At 45.8% G+C, this 19,746-nt stretch overlaps 1 protein-coding gene across 5 annotated transcripts in view; it reads right to left on the bottom strand.

The window, feature by feature from the left end:
* The window catches only part of ltbp1 (latent transforming growth factor beta binding protein 1), a 371,964-nt gene that overhangs the window by 196,104 nt on the left and 156,114 nt on the right, over window positions 1–19,746 (bottom strand). For all 5 annotated transcript variants that reach the window (XM_060831324.1, XM_060831322.1, XM_060831326.1 and 2 more), the window contains exon 9: window positions 17,654–17,731. In XM_060831324.1, coding sequence (XP_060687307.1) covers window positions 17,654–17,731 — 78 coding nt within the window. The remainder of the gene's footprint in view (window positions 1–17,653; window positions 17,732–19,746) is intronic.

Below are 19,746 nucleotides of genomic sequence, written 5' to 3' on the forward strand. Positions count from 1 at the left end.
GTTGGAACTGGGGCAAGATGGGGGGGAGGGGAAATGAGGAAACTGGTAAAGTCCACATTGATGCCATGGGGTTGGAGGGGCCCGAGGCAGAAGATGAGGCCTTCTTCCTCCAGGCATTGGGTGGTAAGGGAGTGGCGATGGTTCCATATTGATGACATGGGGTTGAAGGATCCCGAGGCAGAAGATTCTCATCCGTCCTCATGACCTGTCCGATCTGTCAATCTTCCTTCCCACCTATCCACTCCATCCTCTTCTCTGATCTATCACCTTCAGCCCCAGCTCCATCCACCTCCCATTTCTCTCTCCACACCCGAGGCTCCCAGCCGCATTCCTGATGAAGGGCTTTTGCCCTAAATGTCAACTTTCCTGTTCCTCGGATGCTGCCTGACCTGCTGTGCATTTCTAGCACCACTCTAATCTTGGCTCTAATTCCCAGCATCTGCAGTATCCACCTCTGCCCAGTTTGATAGAGCTTACCCACTTCTTACGCACATTCCTAAATACTGTTAACAATCCCAAAGGGCTACTTGACTTCTCTCCATGGATGTATGACCTCTCCCAGTGGATACCTCCAAAGAACCTTGATAGATTCAGGCCTTTTCTGCAAACGTCTAAATCCCACAAAACAGCACTTCCAAAATCGGGGATCCAGGCATGACCTTGGTTAAGCTGTAACACCCTTCTGTCTTTTTTGCCTCTTAGTAAAGTGCAGAAACGCATGCGAAATTACTTTAACCACCTCCAGCAATATGTGCATATATGCCCCAGGTCACTGTTTTTCTGCAGCAACTTATTTGTATTAAACTTAATTTACCTTATGCTGCTGATTCCAACAAAATACGCTCTCTTGAGGTCTATCACTATCTTTTTCACAGTTCACTTTATGGCCAAACTTTGGAAATTTTAAAGTGAATTTCTGGGAAAAGTAGGATTACGTATAATGTCTGTGACAGAGGGGAGTGCTTGTTTGTTCCTAGTGCTCATTAAATTTTTCAGTGACGCAAATTAAGACTCTCTTCAATGACCCTTAATTGTAGCATTGGCCCTTAATTTCAGTAAATTATTGACGGGCTTATTATTCATTAAATCTGGGTAATGACGAGGATTTTTCCGAATTGTTTTGGCTGACGGGGTGCGTTCATAATCCATGCGCAGCAAAAGCAGAGAGTGGCTTCCTAATCAGCAAGAATAAATCAGGTTGAAATCGCAATGCAGGGGTTTGTGGCTCCACTGTTTTGCTCAGAGTCCCATCTTGTGGATGGCAAATTCAACAAAAGTTAAGGCTCCTTTCGGTTCAAAAACTTGGATGAACAAATGTCCACTCAAATGCCACATTTTGCAGAATTTTTCTCTGAAATTAATGAGCACCGTGTGCTTCCCCTCACTGAGAGGGTTCGATGCAGTTCAAGATAGTCTCGAGTTCCCTCATTTGGCATTCCTACCGTTTAACTACAAGGTTTTTAATGAGACCAAAGGCACTTATCAAATCAAAAAGGCAATAATCCTGACTGCAGCCAGATAATCATAAACACACATTTCAAAGGGCCATTTATATTAATGACCCATAACAATAAGTACCATGATTCCTGAAAGATTACTTAAGTAAACTCGCTGATGCTCTTTTGACCAGAAAGGTCATGACCTTTCCTTCCTCTGCTGACAGCAGTAAAATTTGTCTTCAAAATATAAGCTGCTCCTGTTTAAACTGACCCAGGTGACGAAAGAACATTTCAGTTACATTTAGAGGGACTTCCCATCGTTTGAGCAGAATTATTTCTCAGTCACACGTATCGAAGGATAAAAACCACCATAAAGGTTGGGGGATCTTACTCCCGACTCTCTCTCCCCAAACCTCCCGCCCTTCACCCTAAGTTCCTGCTGAAGTTGCTGTTGCCAAAACTCTTCCAGCAATTATTTCCCAGTGACTTTATCATCAAAGCAGATATAACTTGGCAACAGAAATTGGTTTCTGGAAGAGTCAGTAATGATTTTCTTCTAGATGAAGTAAATGCTCAAGAATGTGTCTGTGTGTGAACGTGCACATGTGTACGTGTGTGTGTGCATGTTTGTGTGCATGCGTGAATGAGCATGTGCATGTGTATTTAAGTGTGAGTATGTGTGCAAGTGTGTGTGCGGATGTGTGTGTGTATGTGTTTGTGTGTGAGTGAATGAACACGCTCATGTATGCTTGTGTGAATGTGTGCAAATGTGTTTGCATGTGCGTTTGTGTGCAATGGCGAGTGTGTTCTTTATGTGTATGTGTGTGCATGAGTGCATGTGTATGTACAAATAAGTGTCAGCGTGTGTGAGTCTGAGTGAAGTGACTGATTGAACGTGTGTGTGTGAATGTACGTGAGTGTGAGAGTGTGTCAGGCTGTGCGTGATTCTGAGTGTGTGTGAGTATGATTGTGTGAGTGTGGGTATGAGAGTCAAAGTGTGTGTGTATCTTGTAACTATTTCAGAATTGTGTAAAGCACCAACAAGATTCAATACAAACTCGCTGAAGCACTTTTGACCAGAAAGGTCAAAAATCTCTTGTGCATCATCTGCATAGAGGGGTCTTCATGCACTGAAGAATCACAGAACCACTACAGTTGATGCCTTAACTCAATCTACCTCTATCCTTCTCTGAGGCAGTACATTCCAGCCTCCAACTACTCGTTACGTGAAAAAAGCTTCTTCTCATCTTGTTTTCTTTTTAGTTTAAATCAGTGCCCTCTCTCTCGCTCCTGATCCTTTCATGACTGGGAGCAGTTTCTCTGTATCGTTGCTGTACAGACCTGTGATGATTTTGAAGACTTCTACTAAGACTCTTCACAAGCTTCTCGTCCCCAAGGTAAAGAACCACAACTTCTCCCTCCATGACCATTTGCTTCAGGCTCCCCATGTGGGAATGTAAGGAGACTTGCCTAGAACAAGGCCGGCAAAGCAACCTTTCTGGAGCTAGCCTTCTGATTGGTAGCCTGCGAGCTCACCACCCAATTAAAAGCCTTCAGCGATTCTAAAACAGAAATTACTGGAGAAACTCAGCAGGTCTTGCAGCATTTGTAGAGAGACGGAGCTTGGGGGAAGGGAAAGACAATGAGGCAAACAAAGGGATGGATGATGGTAAGTTGGAGTATCCATCCCTACTTCAGCCTAACAGTCTCTCTCTCCCTCTGGGCTCTATCTCCCCTATTGCTCAATCCTTTACTACCCCTGTCTTCACACATACCACCTTTTCTGAGCTATTGCTAGTTCTGAAGAAGGGACACTGGATCTTAAATGTTTAACTCTGCTTTCTTTCCACAGATGCTGCTAGACCTGCCACGTTTCTCCAGCCATTTCTGTTTCGGTTTCAGGTTTCTAGCCTCTGCAGGTCTTTGACAGGCTCTTGACATCACCCACCAGCTTCAACAGGTTCAGGAGGCCAGCCCAGAGTGGCTGGTGCTGCAGAGGTATGGAGAGGATCACAAGGGCACCACAATACAGAGGCACTCTCGTTGACCTGAACAGCAGATATCAAACTAATAGGATCCAGCCTGGTTAGGACCTTACAATTGGCAAGAACATGTATTCTCTCTTGTGGTTTGGAGCCTCCAGCTCCAGCACTCTCCCCAACCCAGTCGGCGACAGCAACACAGACTCCACGAAGAGGAGGGGCTCTCCAATGCCCAGGTAATGACCACAAGCTCAAATCTGCTGGATCTATCCAGTCAGTTGGGAATGACATCACCCAGGGATAGGGATGGTGATGGTGGTGTCTGGGACACGCTCTGTAAGGTCTGATTCTATGAGTATGACTACGTCAGGTTGTTGCTTCACCTCTCTGTGGGATAGCTCACCCAACAAGCCTCCAGATGTCAGTAAAGAGAGTTTGATAGGACTGTGTTGGCCACTGTCATTTCTGCTGGTTTGGCCAGTTCCATGGCTTGCTCAGCCATTTCAGAAGGCAGCAGTTCAGAGTCAACCACCTTTCTGTGGGTCTGGAGTCAGGGTGCAGGCCAGACGTTGGTGGCAGGTTTCCTTCTCTAAGGGGCATTAGTAGGACCAATTGGTTTTTATAACCACATTAAACTACCTTTTACGTCCCGAATTGAAGTCAAATATCACCATCTGCCATGGTAGGATTCAAAACCAGGTCCTCAGAATATTACCTGTGTCTCTGGATTAATAGTGCAGCAATAATACCACTCGGCTGTCACCTCAGTAATTCTCACCCTTGTTGTTCTCGTTCTTTGTCAGTCAATATTTCTCCCCAGTTTCCCTCCCTTGCCATCACTTTGGCATGGATGTGACTGAGGTTAGAGGCTCCCACCTTGGCAGTGTTTAATACACTCACCAAAGGGCTGCTGATCATCAGTGAGGTGAGTAACCACTGTCAGACTGTGACACAGATGACCTCCTGCACACAGGTAACTGCTCACTCTCCACCAAGTGTGCAAGCTACTCTCAGACCCTTCAATACTGCAAATTGGAGACTCAGTCTGTCCTTGAATGTTATCACAACAAAACTCATATAAACCCACGAGACTGGTCAGCGAAATACTCCACTCCCATGTGTTAAAGGTAAGATCTTGGAACATATTCAGCATTTCCCACACCTTGGGAGCCGCCTCTCCCAAGAAGTCACCACTGTCGATGACATCCCAATGTCAGGTGCACCAGCTCAACCTCCACCACTCTTCCCCTACGACAGCAGTGAGTGTGTGACAGCAAAGACCTCTGCAAGTCAACAAAAGTCCCACATGTACCACCACAATGACTGTGTAAGAGTGAAGCATGAGAAACCGAAAGAAAGTCCCCCCAGAAAAGCCTGCTCCACCTCCCCCGATTCAATGGGGAGATTGTTGTACAAATCCCACTAGCGTCTGAACCAGCTCCACAAACAGTCAGAAAAGTCTCCTGAAACATCAGCTACAATCTGTGCCCAAATGGTTGAGAGAGGTGATGGTGAGCTAACCTCTCAAATACTGCAGTGGGCTAAGGACACACACAGCGAGGGAATTTGAGCCACAGTGAAGGAACGGTGATGTATTTCCAAGTGAGGATAGTGTGTGGCTTCAAGGGAGACTTGCAGGTAGTGATGTTCCCATGTATCTGCTGCCCTTGCTTTTCTAAGTGGTAAAGGAAGTGAGGGTAATGGATGAGGTGTCAATCAAGCAGGCTGCTTTGCCTTGGATGGTTCTTAAGTGCACCCATCCAGACAGATGAAGAACATTCCATCGCACTGTGACTTGTACCTGTATTTGGTGGACAGTTACTGGAGAGTCAGGAGGTAAATTAATTACTGCAGGATTACTAGCCTCTGACCTGCTCGTGTAGCTATTTATATGGTTGGTCCAGTTCAGCTTCTGGTCAATCCCAGGATGTTGATCGTGGGTGATTTAGTGATTATAATGCCATCGAATGTCATGGGTGATGGCTAGATTCTCTCTTGTGTGAGATGGCTATTGCCTGGCACTTGTGTAAAATGAATGTTACTCGACACTTAACAGACCAGGCCTGAAACTGTCCAGCTCATGGACACAGACTTCTTCAGTCTCTGAGGAACTGTGAATGATGCTGAATATTGTCCAATCATTGGCAAACATCCCCACATTGGGTCATTGGGTGTTATGATGGGGGTGGGGCTGTGGGGGGGAAAAAAGGTCATTAATGCAGCAGCTGAAGGTGAGTGGGCCGAACACACCATCCTTTCCACCGCTCCTGCAGTGATGCCCTGTGACTGAGATGATTGACCTCCAACATTCACAACCACCCAGCTTTGTGCCAAGCATGGCTTCAATGTGCGGGGAGCTTTTCCCCTGATCCCCGTTCACGCCAGATTTGCTAGGGCTTCTTGATGGAGCAAAAGTGTGGAAAATCTGTCTTTATTTTCACAAAGGGCTTAATCTGGACCGTGAAACTCAGTCAGCTACCAGATAAATCTAGCAATGAGCTAATCAAAAATGAGAAGCAGCTGCTGTGAACTAAAATTAGTGCATTCTTTCCTCATGCAGAATTTAGCATGTATGATGCTGCATTTCCCAATTCATGGTCAATGAAAGAACACACAGGCATTTTTCAGAGAAAGCCACTTCATTACAAGATGAAGACAGAAGGGATGCAGTCAAGGTGCCACAATGGCATCTTAAGGTGTATGAGTGAGGAGACTGTGTCAGTTTTGAATACCACCCAAAACCCATCGAGTGTTCTACACCCTTGGAAACACAGCAAATCATTTTCTGCTCTATAATAAGCACACAACTTCTTCCATATCCCCTTCCCTCACCAATTACTAAGGTTTCTGCTTACATTAGCTGCTTGACTTCAGACCTCCATCGCTCCTACCAGCTTTCCACTCGACCCGCCAAGTCTCACTGGTTGGTTTCACATCGACATGGAGGATGTTTGAAAGGGATTCCATAGGAAAATCAGTACTGACTGGTTTGTCAAATGTTGTGCTCAGTATCCAAACATTAGCAAGGCACAGCGACAGGGCCAGGCAAATAATCAAAAACAAAGCTCACAATTGAAAAAGAAAATAACGCAAGGAAATTTTAGCTCACATCATGTAGCTTTGCAGCTTGTATATTCACTGAAGTTGGAGGTTATTGCAGTGTTGGTGATGAACATGCAGCAGAAGAAGTCACACAATGAGAGAAGCATATCGATGACTAAACGTACATCTAATGATTCAGGTAATGGAAGTGCTGAAAGGGGAGTATTTCATTGCTCTCCCAGAGGATCCTCACTTTATGGAGGAAATTCACTGCTCTCTGTAACCTTTCAAATGCTTTAAGTTGTTTCAGAGCTTTACAGGAAAAATTAAATGCCAAGAAGAATTTATTCATACATATTGTTGAAAGTCTGAAGAACATTTCATATTCACATGTTCTGCCAATTTTCTGTTTCAACCAAAATCTGCTTGACAGTTTGAAAATGCCAAAAGAATCACAGAGGAGTACAGTGACAGTAGAGACTTGATGGTCGAAGGGACTGTTCTCTGATGTATGATTCTATGGAGCTGATTTTTAATTTTTAACATTTTTACCAAGTTGCTGTGAATATGGAGAGAAAAAAGTCTTTATGTTTTGGGTTTGGAGGAGCTGGTGTTGGACTGGGGTGGACAAAGTTAAAAATCACACAACACCAGGTTATAGTCCAACAGGTTTATTTGGAAGCACTAGTTTTTGCAGCACTGCTCCTTCATCAGGTAGTTGTGGAGTATAAAATCGTAAGGCACAGAATTTATAGCAAAAATTTACAACTGATGCCCCTGAAATTATATACCGTAAAATACCTGGACTGTTTGCTATCTCATCTTTTAGAATGACTATGTTAGTTTATGTTCTTTCATATCCAAATCCCAGAACTATTTTTAAAATAGTTCTTCAGGGGAGCATCGCGAAAGACCTACTGAGTTTCTCCAGAAATTTCTGTTTTGTTTGAGATTTGCATTTGCAGTTCTTTGTTTTACTATATAATTGTGAGTGTGCAGATTGGAGTGTAACTTCCAAATGGAAATTGGAAATACAGTTGAGAAGGAAAACATTGCAAATTTATAGGGAAAGAGCAAGAGAATTGGACTAATCTTTCCAAGAGCTGGCAAATAATCTCTATTTAGAGAGAAGCTAACCATCTCCCTTTGCAGTCAACAGTCTGATCCTCAATGGATTCCCTCCCATTAACATCCAGGGGGTGTACCACTGACCAATAACTGAAGAGGACCAGCCAGTGACTACAGGAGCTGTTCAGAGTCTGGGAATAATTCAACCTCTGATTCCTCAGGTCCTGTCCAGCATCTAAAATGCACGCATCAGGAGTGTAATGGAACACTTCCCACTTGCCTGGATGGGTGCAGCTCCAACAATACTCAAGGGTAAAACAGCCCATTTGATCAGTAATGTTTCACATTTATTGTCTCCAACACTAGTGCAGAATGGTTACAGTGTGCACCCACTGGTGGATAGACTGTAGCAATTCGCCAAGATTCCTTTAGCACCTTCTAAAACCCACATCCCTAACACCTAGAGAAACAACAGCATTAGACACAGGGGAACAAGCTCTCCAAGTCACACACCATTCTGCGTCGGCACTATATCAGAGCTGAAAATGTGTTGCTGGAAAAACGCAGCAGGTCAGGCAGCATCCAAGGAACAGGAGATTCGGCATTTCGGGCATAAGCCCTTCTTCAGGAAAGGCTTCCTGAAGAAGGGCTTATGCCCAAAACGTCGAATCTCCTGTTCCTTGGATGCTGCCTGACCTGCTGCATTTTTCCAGCAACACATTTTCAGCTCTGATCTCCAGCATCTGCAGTCCTCACTTTCTCTTTGGCACTATATCACCAATCCTCAACTGTTACATGGACAAATTCATGCAAGTCTCCCCTAACAGCACTCTCAGTGTCCCGACAGCACATGGACTATTTTTATCCATTCATCGAAGGTGTTGCCACTGGCTAGGCTAACATATATTGCCCATTGGAGCAGCTGAAGTAGGCGGTTCACAACCCACCACCTTCTCAAGGGCAGTTACAGATGGGTAATAAATCGTGGTTTTGACTGAACTGCTTACATCTCAAGAATGAGCACAGTGGCTCAGTGGCTAGCACTATTGCCTCACAGCACCAGGGCCCTGGGTTCGATTCCAGCCTTGGGTGACTCTGTGTGTGGAGTTTGCACATTCTCCCTGTGTCTGTGTGGGTTTGCTCTGGTTTCCTCCCACAGTCCAAAGATGTATAGGTTAGGTGAATTAGAGGTGCTAAATTGTCTGTAGTGTTCAGGGATGTGTAGGGTAGGGGAATGGGTCTGGGTGTGCTACTCTTCAGAGGGTTGATGTGGACTTGTTGGGCCAAAAAGTCTATTCCCACACAGTAGGGATTCTATGATACAAATGATTTTTTTTAAAATCCCTAACTTTCCCCCTCAATCTTTTATCACTGTGTCCTCTGGTCTGACAGCTCCCTGCCAGTAGAACAAGTTTCTCCAGATCTACTCTATCAAAAGGCTTCATGATTTTGAAAACATCGATTAAATCTTCGAGTTGGCAGATCGTGGCTTGCTGGAGTGCTGGACAGGTCAGTGGGAGAGACTCAGCTATTCATAATTGTCTGGTAATGACTTGCACATAGAGGCAGAGTGATGGATGTAAATTTGCTGATGATTCAAAGCTAGGTGGGAACGTCAGGTGTAAGGAGGACACAGACTGCAAAGAAATGAAGACAGGTTAAGTGATACAAGACGGCAAATGGAGTACAACATGGGGAAGTGTGGGCTTATTCATTTTGGTCGTAATAAGAGAAAAGCAGAATAATTGTAGAAGGCTTGAAACTTGTAAAAGCTGATGTTCAGAGAGACTTGGGTTTCCTCATAAAAGAAGTGCACATCTTGCAGGTACAGTGAGTAAATAGAAAGGCAGGTGCATTGGAGTACACAAATAAAGAAGCCTTACTATAATTGTACAGGACCTATCTATAATACTGTGCAGTACTGGTCTCCATATTGGAAGAATGATATACTTGCAATGAAACAAATAACACAAGGTTCACTAGATTGGTCCTTGAGCTGACAGGGTTATCCTGTGATGAAATTGGGTTTATATTCTCTAGAGTTTAGAGGAATGAGAGGGAATCTCATTGAAACATTCCAAATGCAGAAGGGACTGAGAAATGGTAGATATTGAGGGATCGTTGCTGGTGGCTGTCGAACAGTCTCAGGACAAGGGAATGATCATTTAGGAATGAGATGAGCAGAGATTCTTTCAGTCAAAAGCTTGTGATCATTTAATGTGGTGGGTGCTCCATCGTTCTATATATTTAAGACTGGGGTCGACAGATTTTTGGTCTCTTGGGGAGTTGGGAGCATCAGGAAAGTAGAGTTGAAACCCAAGATCAGCCACGATCATACTGAACAGCGCAGCAGGGTCAACAGGCCTGCTCTCAGCCCTTGTGGTTTTCAGTGCAGGAGTTCATTACAACCTGGGGTACAAGTCAGCTCCCCAGCTTTCTTTACATTATTAATGACGACATTATTAGTGGGCGGCACGGTGGCACAGTGGTTAGCACCGCTGTCTCACAGCGCCTGAGACCCGGGTTCAATTCCCGACTCTGGCGACTGTCTGTGTGGAGTTTGCACATTTTCCCCATGTCTGCGTGGGTTTCCTCCGGGTGCTCCGGTTTCCTCCCACAGTCCAAAGATGCGTGGGTCAGGTGAATTGGCCATGCTAAATTGCCCGTAGTGTTAGGTAAGGGGTAAACGTAGGGGTATGGGTGGGTTGCGCTTCGGCGGGTCGGTGTGGACTTGTTGGGCCGAAGGGCCTGTTTCCACACTGTAAGTAATCTAAAAAGAAGCAGCAGCAGACACTCTAGTCCCAGCACTGCGACTGACAATGGGTCTGTTGCCGATTGGAATATATACATAGCTGGAGTCTTTGTACAGGCTAATCCAACAATGTCACTCAAAACCTGGACCAGTATTATCACGTAGCAACATGATATACTATAAAAGTAGGGTAATGGAACTAAATTGTAGCACTTTCAGAGAGTCAGTTGAGAAACCTTGTTAGCTAAATAGCCTCTTTCCACACTGTTATTGTATCCCAAGCCTAAAAAGGCTGTTGAAGAATGAATGCCCATTGAAATTCATGAGCATCTCCTGCATGTGTGAAAGATTACTGAAACCAGATCTCCCTGTCCTTCCCAGTGTGGCATCTGGCCAGGTAAGTGCAGGATCCGCAAGCATTAAGTACTGTGCTTTGGGCTGAACGTTTCAAATTTACCCTTGTCTCACAAGTGACCCCTCGTGTTTACTGTTCCTCCCAGTAAATGTCACTCAGGTGCTGGGGCTCCAATTCCTGACTGTGAGGCATGTAAGAAATGAATGTTACGGTCGCTGCGACTTTCAATGTTCCAAACTTTCCAGATGCACTGGCTCAAGTGCATCAGCTGCGAATCGATACAACAGCAATGCAACCATTCCTGGATGAGACAAGATGCATAATCTCACTTGGAAAGGACGATAAAACCAAGAGGCAAGTCCCTGCTTCTCGTATGAACACAGCTAGGTTTTGTGTTTGCAAGGAGCACAGAAATCAGAAAACTGCAATGAGACCTTACTTTGAGGAAATACCGAATTGTCCACGGTCTAGTTATTAGTCAGTTTAAGCCTTTTTAATTAAAAGATCATGCTTGCAGACTGAGCTGAACCAGGGCACAGCCAGTCTGTGAACTTTCCAGTCGGTGCACAGTGCTGAGATTTACTCTCAGACAACCAGCAGATGGATTTTTTTTAAACAAGAGACAGCTCTAAGTTCTGCTGTGCAGACCGGTTTACAGAATGTTGCTGAGGTGTTTCAATCACTGAGTCTTTCTGCCCGATTCTGCAATGCCAGCTGAAGACAATTCACTGAGGGTGTACCGCTGCGGCTCTGGTTACAATGGCCCTTTACTTTGGCTTTGTGGCCAGGGTCTGAAGGGAAACCTTTTACACTCTTAAAGGCTGAGTTGCATTCCAATGGCTTTGTTTCCCACAATTACAGCCTTCCTAAACGTAGAATGGAGTTTGATGTGACACTGTGCTTACAGTTTAGAAACAGTCCCTTCAGCCCAACAGCTTGATGCTAGACTGAATTAATTTCATTTGACATTGGTTCAATCTAATTACCAATAGCGATTCTTGTAAGAACATGAGAAAGCAAGAAATGGAGACAATTCAGCCCCTGGAGCCTGCATTCAGAACTGATCTGGTATCTCAACTCTATCTTCCTGCACCTGCCCCAAATCTCTTAATTCTCTCAAAATCTGCCGAGCTCTGACTTGAATGTATTCAAAGATTGAGCGTCCAAAACTAGCTTAGGTGAGAATTCCTCAGATTCTCAGTCCAAAGTGAAGAAATTTCTCTTCATCTCAACCCAAAGTGGCTGGCAATTAATTTCAAGAGTGGAACCCTCTGGTCTAGGCTCCCCAGTCACAGAAATATCCTTGCTCAGCTCTTTAAGTCTCGTAATTGTTCCACTGAGATTACACGCTCTTTTCTCGAAACCACCAGGAACGTGGCCCAGCCTACTAAAGGTCTCCTCTTGGGTCAATCCTCTCACTCCAGCAATCAATGTGTTGCATTCCTTTTCGGGTAAGTACATTAGTTCTCAGGTAAGGAGACCAAAGCATTGTACTGTACTCTGGGTGAGGTCTCAACTGAGGTCCCATCAAACTGCAACAAAATTTATGTATGCTTATACTCCAGCTCCCCTGTAATAAAAGCTCACAGAACATTTTCTTCCCAAGTTGTTTGTTGAAATTGCAAGCTTTGTTCTTACCACTTGATCTCATCAATCAGTTGTCAGTATTTATTCGTTGTCAGTGAAGACTCTCATTCCTGATGAACAGCTTTAGATTGAAACATAGACTCTCCTGCTCCCTGGATGCTGCCTGAGCAGCTGTGCTGTTCCAGTGCCTCACTTTTTGACTTTGATCTCCAGCATTCACAATCCTCACTTTCTCCTAGTTGATACCTGCCCTTTGTTTAAACATTAGAACATTTTTCCTTGTTGTGCTTCCATTCTCTACTTTTAAGTACCAACATTCATTTTATTTTTTATTTTCTTTCAGAGAAATGAATACAGATGTGTAGCCTGTGAAGTGATCAATGGTTTTTGATGCAGTAAGAACAGGAAAGGGTTGGCCACATTTCTAGCCCTGTGGCTCAGTAGTTAACACTGCTGCCTCACAACACCAGGGTCCCAGGTTCAATTCCAGCTTTGGGAAACTGTCTGTGTGGAGTTTGCACATTCTCCCGGGTGCTCTGGCTTCCTCCCACAGTCACAAAGATGTGCAGGTTAAGTGAATTGGCCGTGCTAAATTGCCCATAGTGTTAGGTGCATTACTCAGAGGGAAGTGGGTCTGGTTGGGTTACTCGTTGGTGTGGACAGGTTGGGCCAAAGGGTCTGTTTCCACACTGTAGGGAATCTAATCTGTCTTAATACTTGCTTGTATTTCATCACTATGCTGCACTTGCCCTGGATCCTTTAATGTGACAGCGTAATGGAACTTTTACTCTGTATCCAATGGGTTCATTGTCAGAGCTTTGATTCAATACTACATTTTCTTTCCTGGAGTCATACAGCACGGAAACAGACACTACAATCCAACAGTCCATGCCGACCATAATCCTACCTGCCTTCTCCTGGCCCATATTCCTCCAATCATTTCCTATTCATATACTTATCCAATTGTCTTTTAAACATTGTAATTATACCCACATCCACCACTTCCTCAGGATGTTCATTCCTCACGCGAACCACCCTCTTTTATAAACAGTTTGCCCCTCATGTCATTTTTAAATCTCTCTCCTCTCACCTTAAAAACATGATCCCTGGTCTTGAAATCCCACATCGTAAGGAAAAGACAACTCCCATTAACTCTATCTATACCTGTCATTATTTTATAAACTTCTATATGGTTAACTCCTGTGCTCCAGTGAAAAAGTTCCCGGACTTTCTTTATAACTCAAAATTTCCACACCCGGCAACATCCTGGTAAATCTCTTCTGAACCTTCTCCAGCTTAACACTATCCTTCCTATAACTGGACCACAACTGCACACAGTACTCCAAAAGAGGCCTCACCAATCTCCTCCTCTTCCTTCTTCCAGCGTTAATTCAATGCAAGTATTAGCTATTTTTTAAAAAATTAAGTTATTAAGAAAAGCAAATAAGATGTGTATCCTGTGAGCAAACTTGTCAGTTTTTACCAGCATCAATGTACCAATCATTATCGACGGATTTTATTGCGATGGTGCACATGCTCTTTTGTCGATGGCTTCACAACTACCTTTGGGCCCAAAGGCCTATTTAAGTTTCTTTGTGCCATCTGAACGGGTGACCTGAGTGTGCTGGCGAGATGTCAGTCACACAAGCTGCCAACAGAACTTACCAGGAGATGCCTCATACTCCAGCCAGAGCTCTTCCGACACCACTCCATATGCGCCTCAAATACCTCACTCACACGTTTATCAGAAATATTTTACAGTACCTATCGTTGTGCCAAGAGCAAATTAAGAAACCTCACCTTTGATCCCTTCACCTAGGTCACTGTAAAATACTGAAGCCCCAGCACTGATACCAGTGACACACCACTCATTATATCTTGCCGAACAGAAGGTGACCCATTTATGGCAAAAGTGAGGACTGCAGATGCTGGAGATCAGAGTCTAGATGAGAGTGGTGCTGGAAAAACACAGCAGGTCAGGCAGCATCTGAGGAGCAGGAAAATCGACGTTTCGGGCAAAAGCCCATCATCAAGAATTCCTGATGAAGGGGTTTTGCTCAAAATGTCGATTTTCCTGCTCCTCGGATGCTGCCCGACCTGCTGTGCTTTTCCAGTACCACTGTAATCTAGATGGTGATCCATTTATGAGGAAAAAGTGAGGACTGCAGATGCTGGAGATCAGAGCTGAAAATGTGTTGCTGGAAAAGCGCAGCAGATCAGGCAGCATCCAAGGAACAGGAAATTCGACGTTTCAGGCATAAGCCCTTCTTCAGGAATCCCATTCCTGAAGAAGGGCTTATGCCCGAAACGTCGATTCTCCTGTTCCTTTGGTGATCCATTTATGCCTACTCTCAGCTTCCTGATGGCTAGCCAAGCCTTTTAGCATGGTGAGCTTTTATTTTATGCATTAACTTTTGATGTGGCACCTTATGAAGTGCTTTCTGAAAATCTAACCACAGGACAATCGCTCCTTCCCCTTCATTCACAGCACATTCACTTCTCCAAAGAACTCCAATAATTTGGTTCAACTTGACTTCCCTATCACACAGAGTCAATAAAGTGGGGCGCTGGAAAAACACAGCAGACCAGGCAGCATCCAAGGAGCAGGAGAATCAACATTTCAGGCTTAACGTTTCATCAGGGCTAGGGAGGGGAAGGCAGCTGAGAAAGAAATAGGGGAGAGTGGATGGGACCGGGGGGTGGCACTAGGTGGGCGAAGGTAGGAGGAGATTGTGACAGGTTGGTTGGGAGGGTGCAGCGGATTGGTGGGAAGGAAGATGGGCAGGCAGGTCAGGTCAAGAGGGCAGAGCTGGGTCTGAGGGTTGGATCTTGAATGGGGTGGAGGAAGGGGAGATTTAGAAACTGGTGAATTCTCCTGCCACTAAAGAGGTGCAAAACCTGCTCCCACACCTCCCCTTTCACCTCCATCCAAGGCCCTAAAGGATCATTCCAAATTCGGCAGAGATTTATTCGCGTGTCCTCGAACCTCATTTACTGCATCCGTCTCCTCTACATCAGAGAGACTGAGCGCAAACTCGCGGAATGGATCAGGGAACGTCTCTGGTCCACACGCACCAACTAACCCCACTTTCCTGTAGCCATCCATTCCTGTAGCCTCCCATGCTCCCCACCCCCCCATGTCATGTCCACTCTGACCCTCCTCCACTGCCTACACAAACTGGAGGAAGAATACCTCATCTTCTGCCTCGGGAGTCTACAACCATACAACCTCAACTTTGACTTCACTTGTTTCCAAATCTGCCCACCCCCCCCCCCCCCCCAACTCATCCCAGATCCAATCCTCCGACTCAGCTCTGCCATCTTGACCTGACCTACCCGTCCATCTTCTTTCCCACCAATCCGCTGCACCCTCCCAACCGACCTATCACAATCTCCTCCTACCTGCATCCATCTATCGCTGTCCCAACTACCTTTCCCCCAGCCCCACCTCCGTCTCCTCCTATTTATTTCTCAACCACCTTCCCCTCCCCAGTCCTGATGATGGGTCCTGCCCGAAACGTCAATTCACTTGCTCCTCAGATGCTGCCTGACCTGCTGTGCTTTTTCCAGTGCCACACTCTATCCGTTCTGACTTCTCCAGCATCTGCAATCCTCACTATCTACTATTCCCTTTCAGACAACCATTTTGATTCTACCAATCATCTTGAACTTTGCTAAGTACACTGCTATAAGATCTTTAATAAAAATGACTAACATTTTTCCCTGTGACAGATGCTAAGCTAACTGGCCTGTAGTTTCTCTGCTTCCCATCTCCATTCATTTCCAAATAATGGGGTACATTCACTATTCTCTAATTTGGTGGAATCTTCCCTGAATCTGTGGAATTTTGCAAATTAAAGTCAACACATCAATTTTCTCATGACTCATTTCTTTTCAGACTCAACACTCAGCCCCCAGCTCAACAATTTGCTCAGTATGAGACAAAAAAAAACTGCAGATGCTGGAATCCAAGGTAGACAGGCAGGAGGCTGGAAGAACCCAGCAAGCCAGGCAGTATCCGGGGGTGGGTAAGTCAACGTTTCAGGTATTAACCCTTCTTCAAGACTCCTGAATTTGCTCGGCACTGCTTCCCTGGTGGTTGTAATTTCCTGCAATTTCTCCCTTCTTTCCAATTCTGGAATTATAACTATTCTGGGAAGTCACTTATGGTGATCCATCTCCAATGAAGACTGGTGAAAAATATCTATCCAGTTCATTGATCATCTATTGTTTTCCTTTACTCATTTCCCATTTTCTACTGGATGAGTGCTCCCTTTGTAAACTCTTTTTTAAAAAAAATTCATAGATACTCTTACTATCTTCTGTTTTAGTATTTTTAGCCAGGTCTCTCATGGTGGGGTTTTCTGTCCTTATTAATTGTATAGTCTGCACGCTCACCATGACCTCAACATCCCTTTCTAAACTAGTACATATAAGCCTGTCTACACACAATAGGCATAACCTCAACTTGGCCAGAGATATGGGACAAATAGCAGCAAATCAGTGACCCACATTACAACCCACTCGATGCAGAAGACCACTGAGTGAACTGTCTAACAAGCTGTCAATCATTACCACCCCAACAAGGATGACATTTTTGCCAGTATTCTAAATGGGATCTGACCATCTCTTCCACCTCTGGCATCTGTAACTTAGAACCTGTTTCCCCAACTATCATTTAAGCCATTTTTTTTATCTGAAAGACATCATGGAAGCTATTGTCTCTGAAGAATCACTTGACTGGATTTGCAATAGCTGGGGATTTAAGTTACTTGAATACGAATTATAGAAACATATTATGGCCTACGTATTAAATAATTAATACATGCCCTTTCCTATATATGCTCACAGCATTTTATTTTACTGAGACCTTTTCCTATTCTGTTTCACATCGCTCCTGAGTTCATGCCTCCCTTCATTAAGGTTCAACTCCTCAAAAATATGACATATTTAATTTGACTGCTGTAATTTCTTGCCCATCGGTGAAATATGTTATAGGGGGAGAAATATGTACTGACAAAATACATTTTTTCAGATGCGAGGTTGCATAGTTACACATAAGGTGTACTTAATGAAAGAGAGGGAGAATGTCTGTGTGCATTTAAGCTAAAGATGAAGTCAACTGCTAACAGACTGAGGTTTAAAAATCTAAATTCACCCCCAGGTTTGGGTTTGACGTGTGCAATCATTATTTCACGGGAACGTCGCCTGATGTCGAGCAAACCTCTCAGTTTCTCAACAGCAGCAGCAGTGTGACAGACGTGAGAGAAATCATCTGAAGACAGACTTGTTCTCCTGTCTCTGAGGTATTTTCACTGCAGTTGAAAACAACAGGCTCCAGTGAAGTGAGCCTTTGAAATGGCATTCACTGCTTACATAAAGGTATGGCTGTAAAATCTTTTGAATGAAGAGCTCTTAATGCACTTACCCTGACAATGTGTTGCATTAACCTGCTTGTAACCCACGGGACACTCCACCACTTGTCCATTCCCTCGAATGGGGAAAGCTGAAATTGAACAAAAACAGATCATTCACAATTATTGGTTACCTATATCTGTGCATTATCAAAACATTGATGGTGATGGCTGAGGGGAGGGGGGGTTGGCAGGTGGCGGTGAGAAATAGATACCATGACATTAAAAAAAATTCAATAAAATAACAGGAACACTAAGACAGTAAACACCTCAAACCACGGAGAACATTACTGTTTCGCATCATAAACAGATACAATCCCTTCCTGAATACGCAGCAAGTAACAGTCTTTCTCATGCACCAGAGTCATCTGCATTAAATAAGCTACTGCTTGCCAGACAACCATTTTAATATGGATGTGCGTGGGACTGCTCTCCCACTGCTTCAGATCAACTGCTCAATGTGAGTGACTCAGAAGATGTTGCTAACTAATTAGCACAGCAAATGCTCAAAACTGAGTGCTGCTACACATAGTGGCTATGAGTGAAAATCATCCAAGGGTTATCCTATATAGAAGATAATTTCTTGTCACATGTACTCAAGCGAGTACAGTGAAAACTTCCAGTGCCATCTTAGGTACAAGGTACCTAGGTACAGATTCCTAAGGATAAAAACATAGAAAAATAGAGAAATAAAAATCTACCATTATAGATCATTGCAATAACTTCAAAGCAGAATGGAATAGAAAGTTCAGAATGACAGTCCTTCCATACCTGTCCACACAAGCACCTAGATCCCAAACAGCACACAGACTCCAGCCTCCACCCACACGTAGGCCTGCACGCACACCCCAGCCTGCAGCCACACCCCAGTCTGCTCCCGCACCCCAGTCTGCTCCCGCACCCCAGTCTGCTCCCGCACCCCAGCCTGCAACCGCACCCCAGCCTGCACCCACATCCAGTCTGCACACACACACCAACCTGCACCCACATCCAGTCTGCACCCACACCCCAGTCTGCATCCACATCCCAGTCTGCACCTCGACCCCAGTCTGCACCCACACCCCAGCCTGCACCCACACCCCAGCCTGCACCCACATCCAGTCTGCACCCACACCCCAGCCTGCACCCACATCCAGTCTGCACCCACACCCCAGCCTGCACCCACATCCAGCCTGCACCCACATCCAGTCTGCACCCACACCCCAGCCTGCACCCACATCCAGTCTGCACCCACACCCCAGCCTGCACCCACATCCAGTCTGCACCCACACCCCAGCCTGCACCCACATCCAGTCTGCACACACACACCAACCTGCACCCACATCCAGTCTGCACCCACACCCCAGTCTGCATCCACATCCCAGTCTGCACCTCGACCCCAGTCTGCACCCACACCCCAGCCTGCACCCACACCCCAGCCTGCACCCACATCCAGTCTGCACCCACACCCCAGCCTGCACCCACATCCAGTCTGCACCCACACCCCAGCCTGCACCCAATCCAGTCTGCACCCACACCCCAGTCTGCACCCACACCCCATCCTGCACCCACATCCAGCCTGCACCCACATCCAGTCTGCACCCACACCCCAGCCTGCACCCACATCCAGCCTGCACCCACATCCAGTCTGCACCCACACCCCAGCCTGCACCCAATCCAGTCTGCACCCGCACCCCAGTCTGCACCCGCACCCCAGCCTGCACCCACATCCAGCCTGCACCCACATCCAGTCTGCACCCACACCCCAGCCTGCACCCACATCCAGTCTGCACCCACACCCCAGCCTGCACCTATACCCCAGTCTGCACCCACACCCCAGTCTGCACCCACACCCCAGTCTGCACACACACCCCAGCCTGCACCCACATCCAGTCTGCACCCACACCCCAGCCTGCACCCACATCCAGTCTGCACCCACACCCCAGCCTGCAGCCACAACCCAGGCTGCACCCGCACCCCAGTCTGCACCCACACCTCAGTCTGCACGCACACCCCAGCCTGCAGCCACAACCCAGGCTGCACCCGCACCCCAGCCTGCACCCACACCCCAGCCTGCACCCGCACCCCAGTCTGCACCCACACCCCAGCCTGCAGCCACACTTCAGCC

The sequence above is a fragment of the Hemiscyllium ocellatum genome, chromosome 10 (genome assembly GCF_020745735.1).
Source record: "Hemiscyllium ocellatum isolate sHemOce1 chromosome 10, sHemOce1.pat.X.cur, whole genome shotgun sequence".
In the NCBI taxonomy this organism is placed as follows: Eukaryota; Metazoa; Chordata; class Chondrichthyes; order Orectolobiformes; family Hemiscylliidae; genus Hemiscyllium; species Hemiscyllium ocellatum.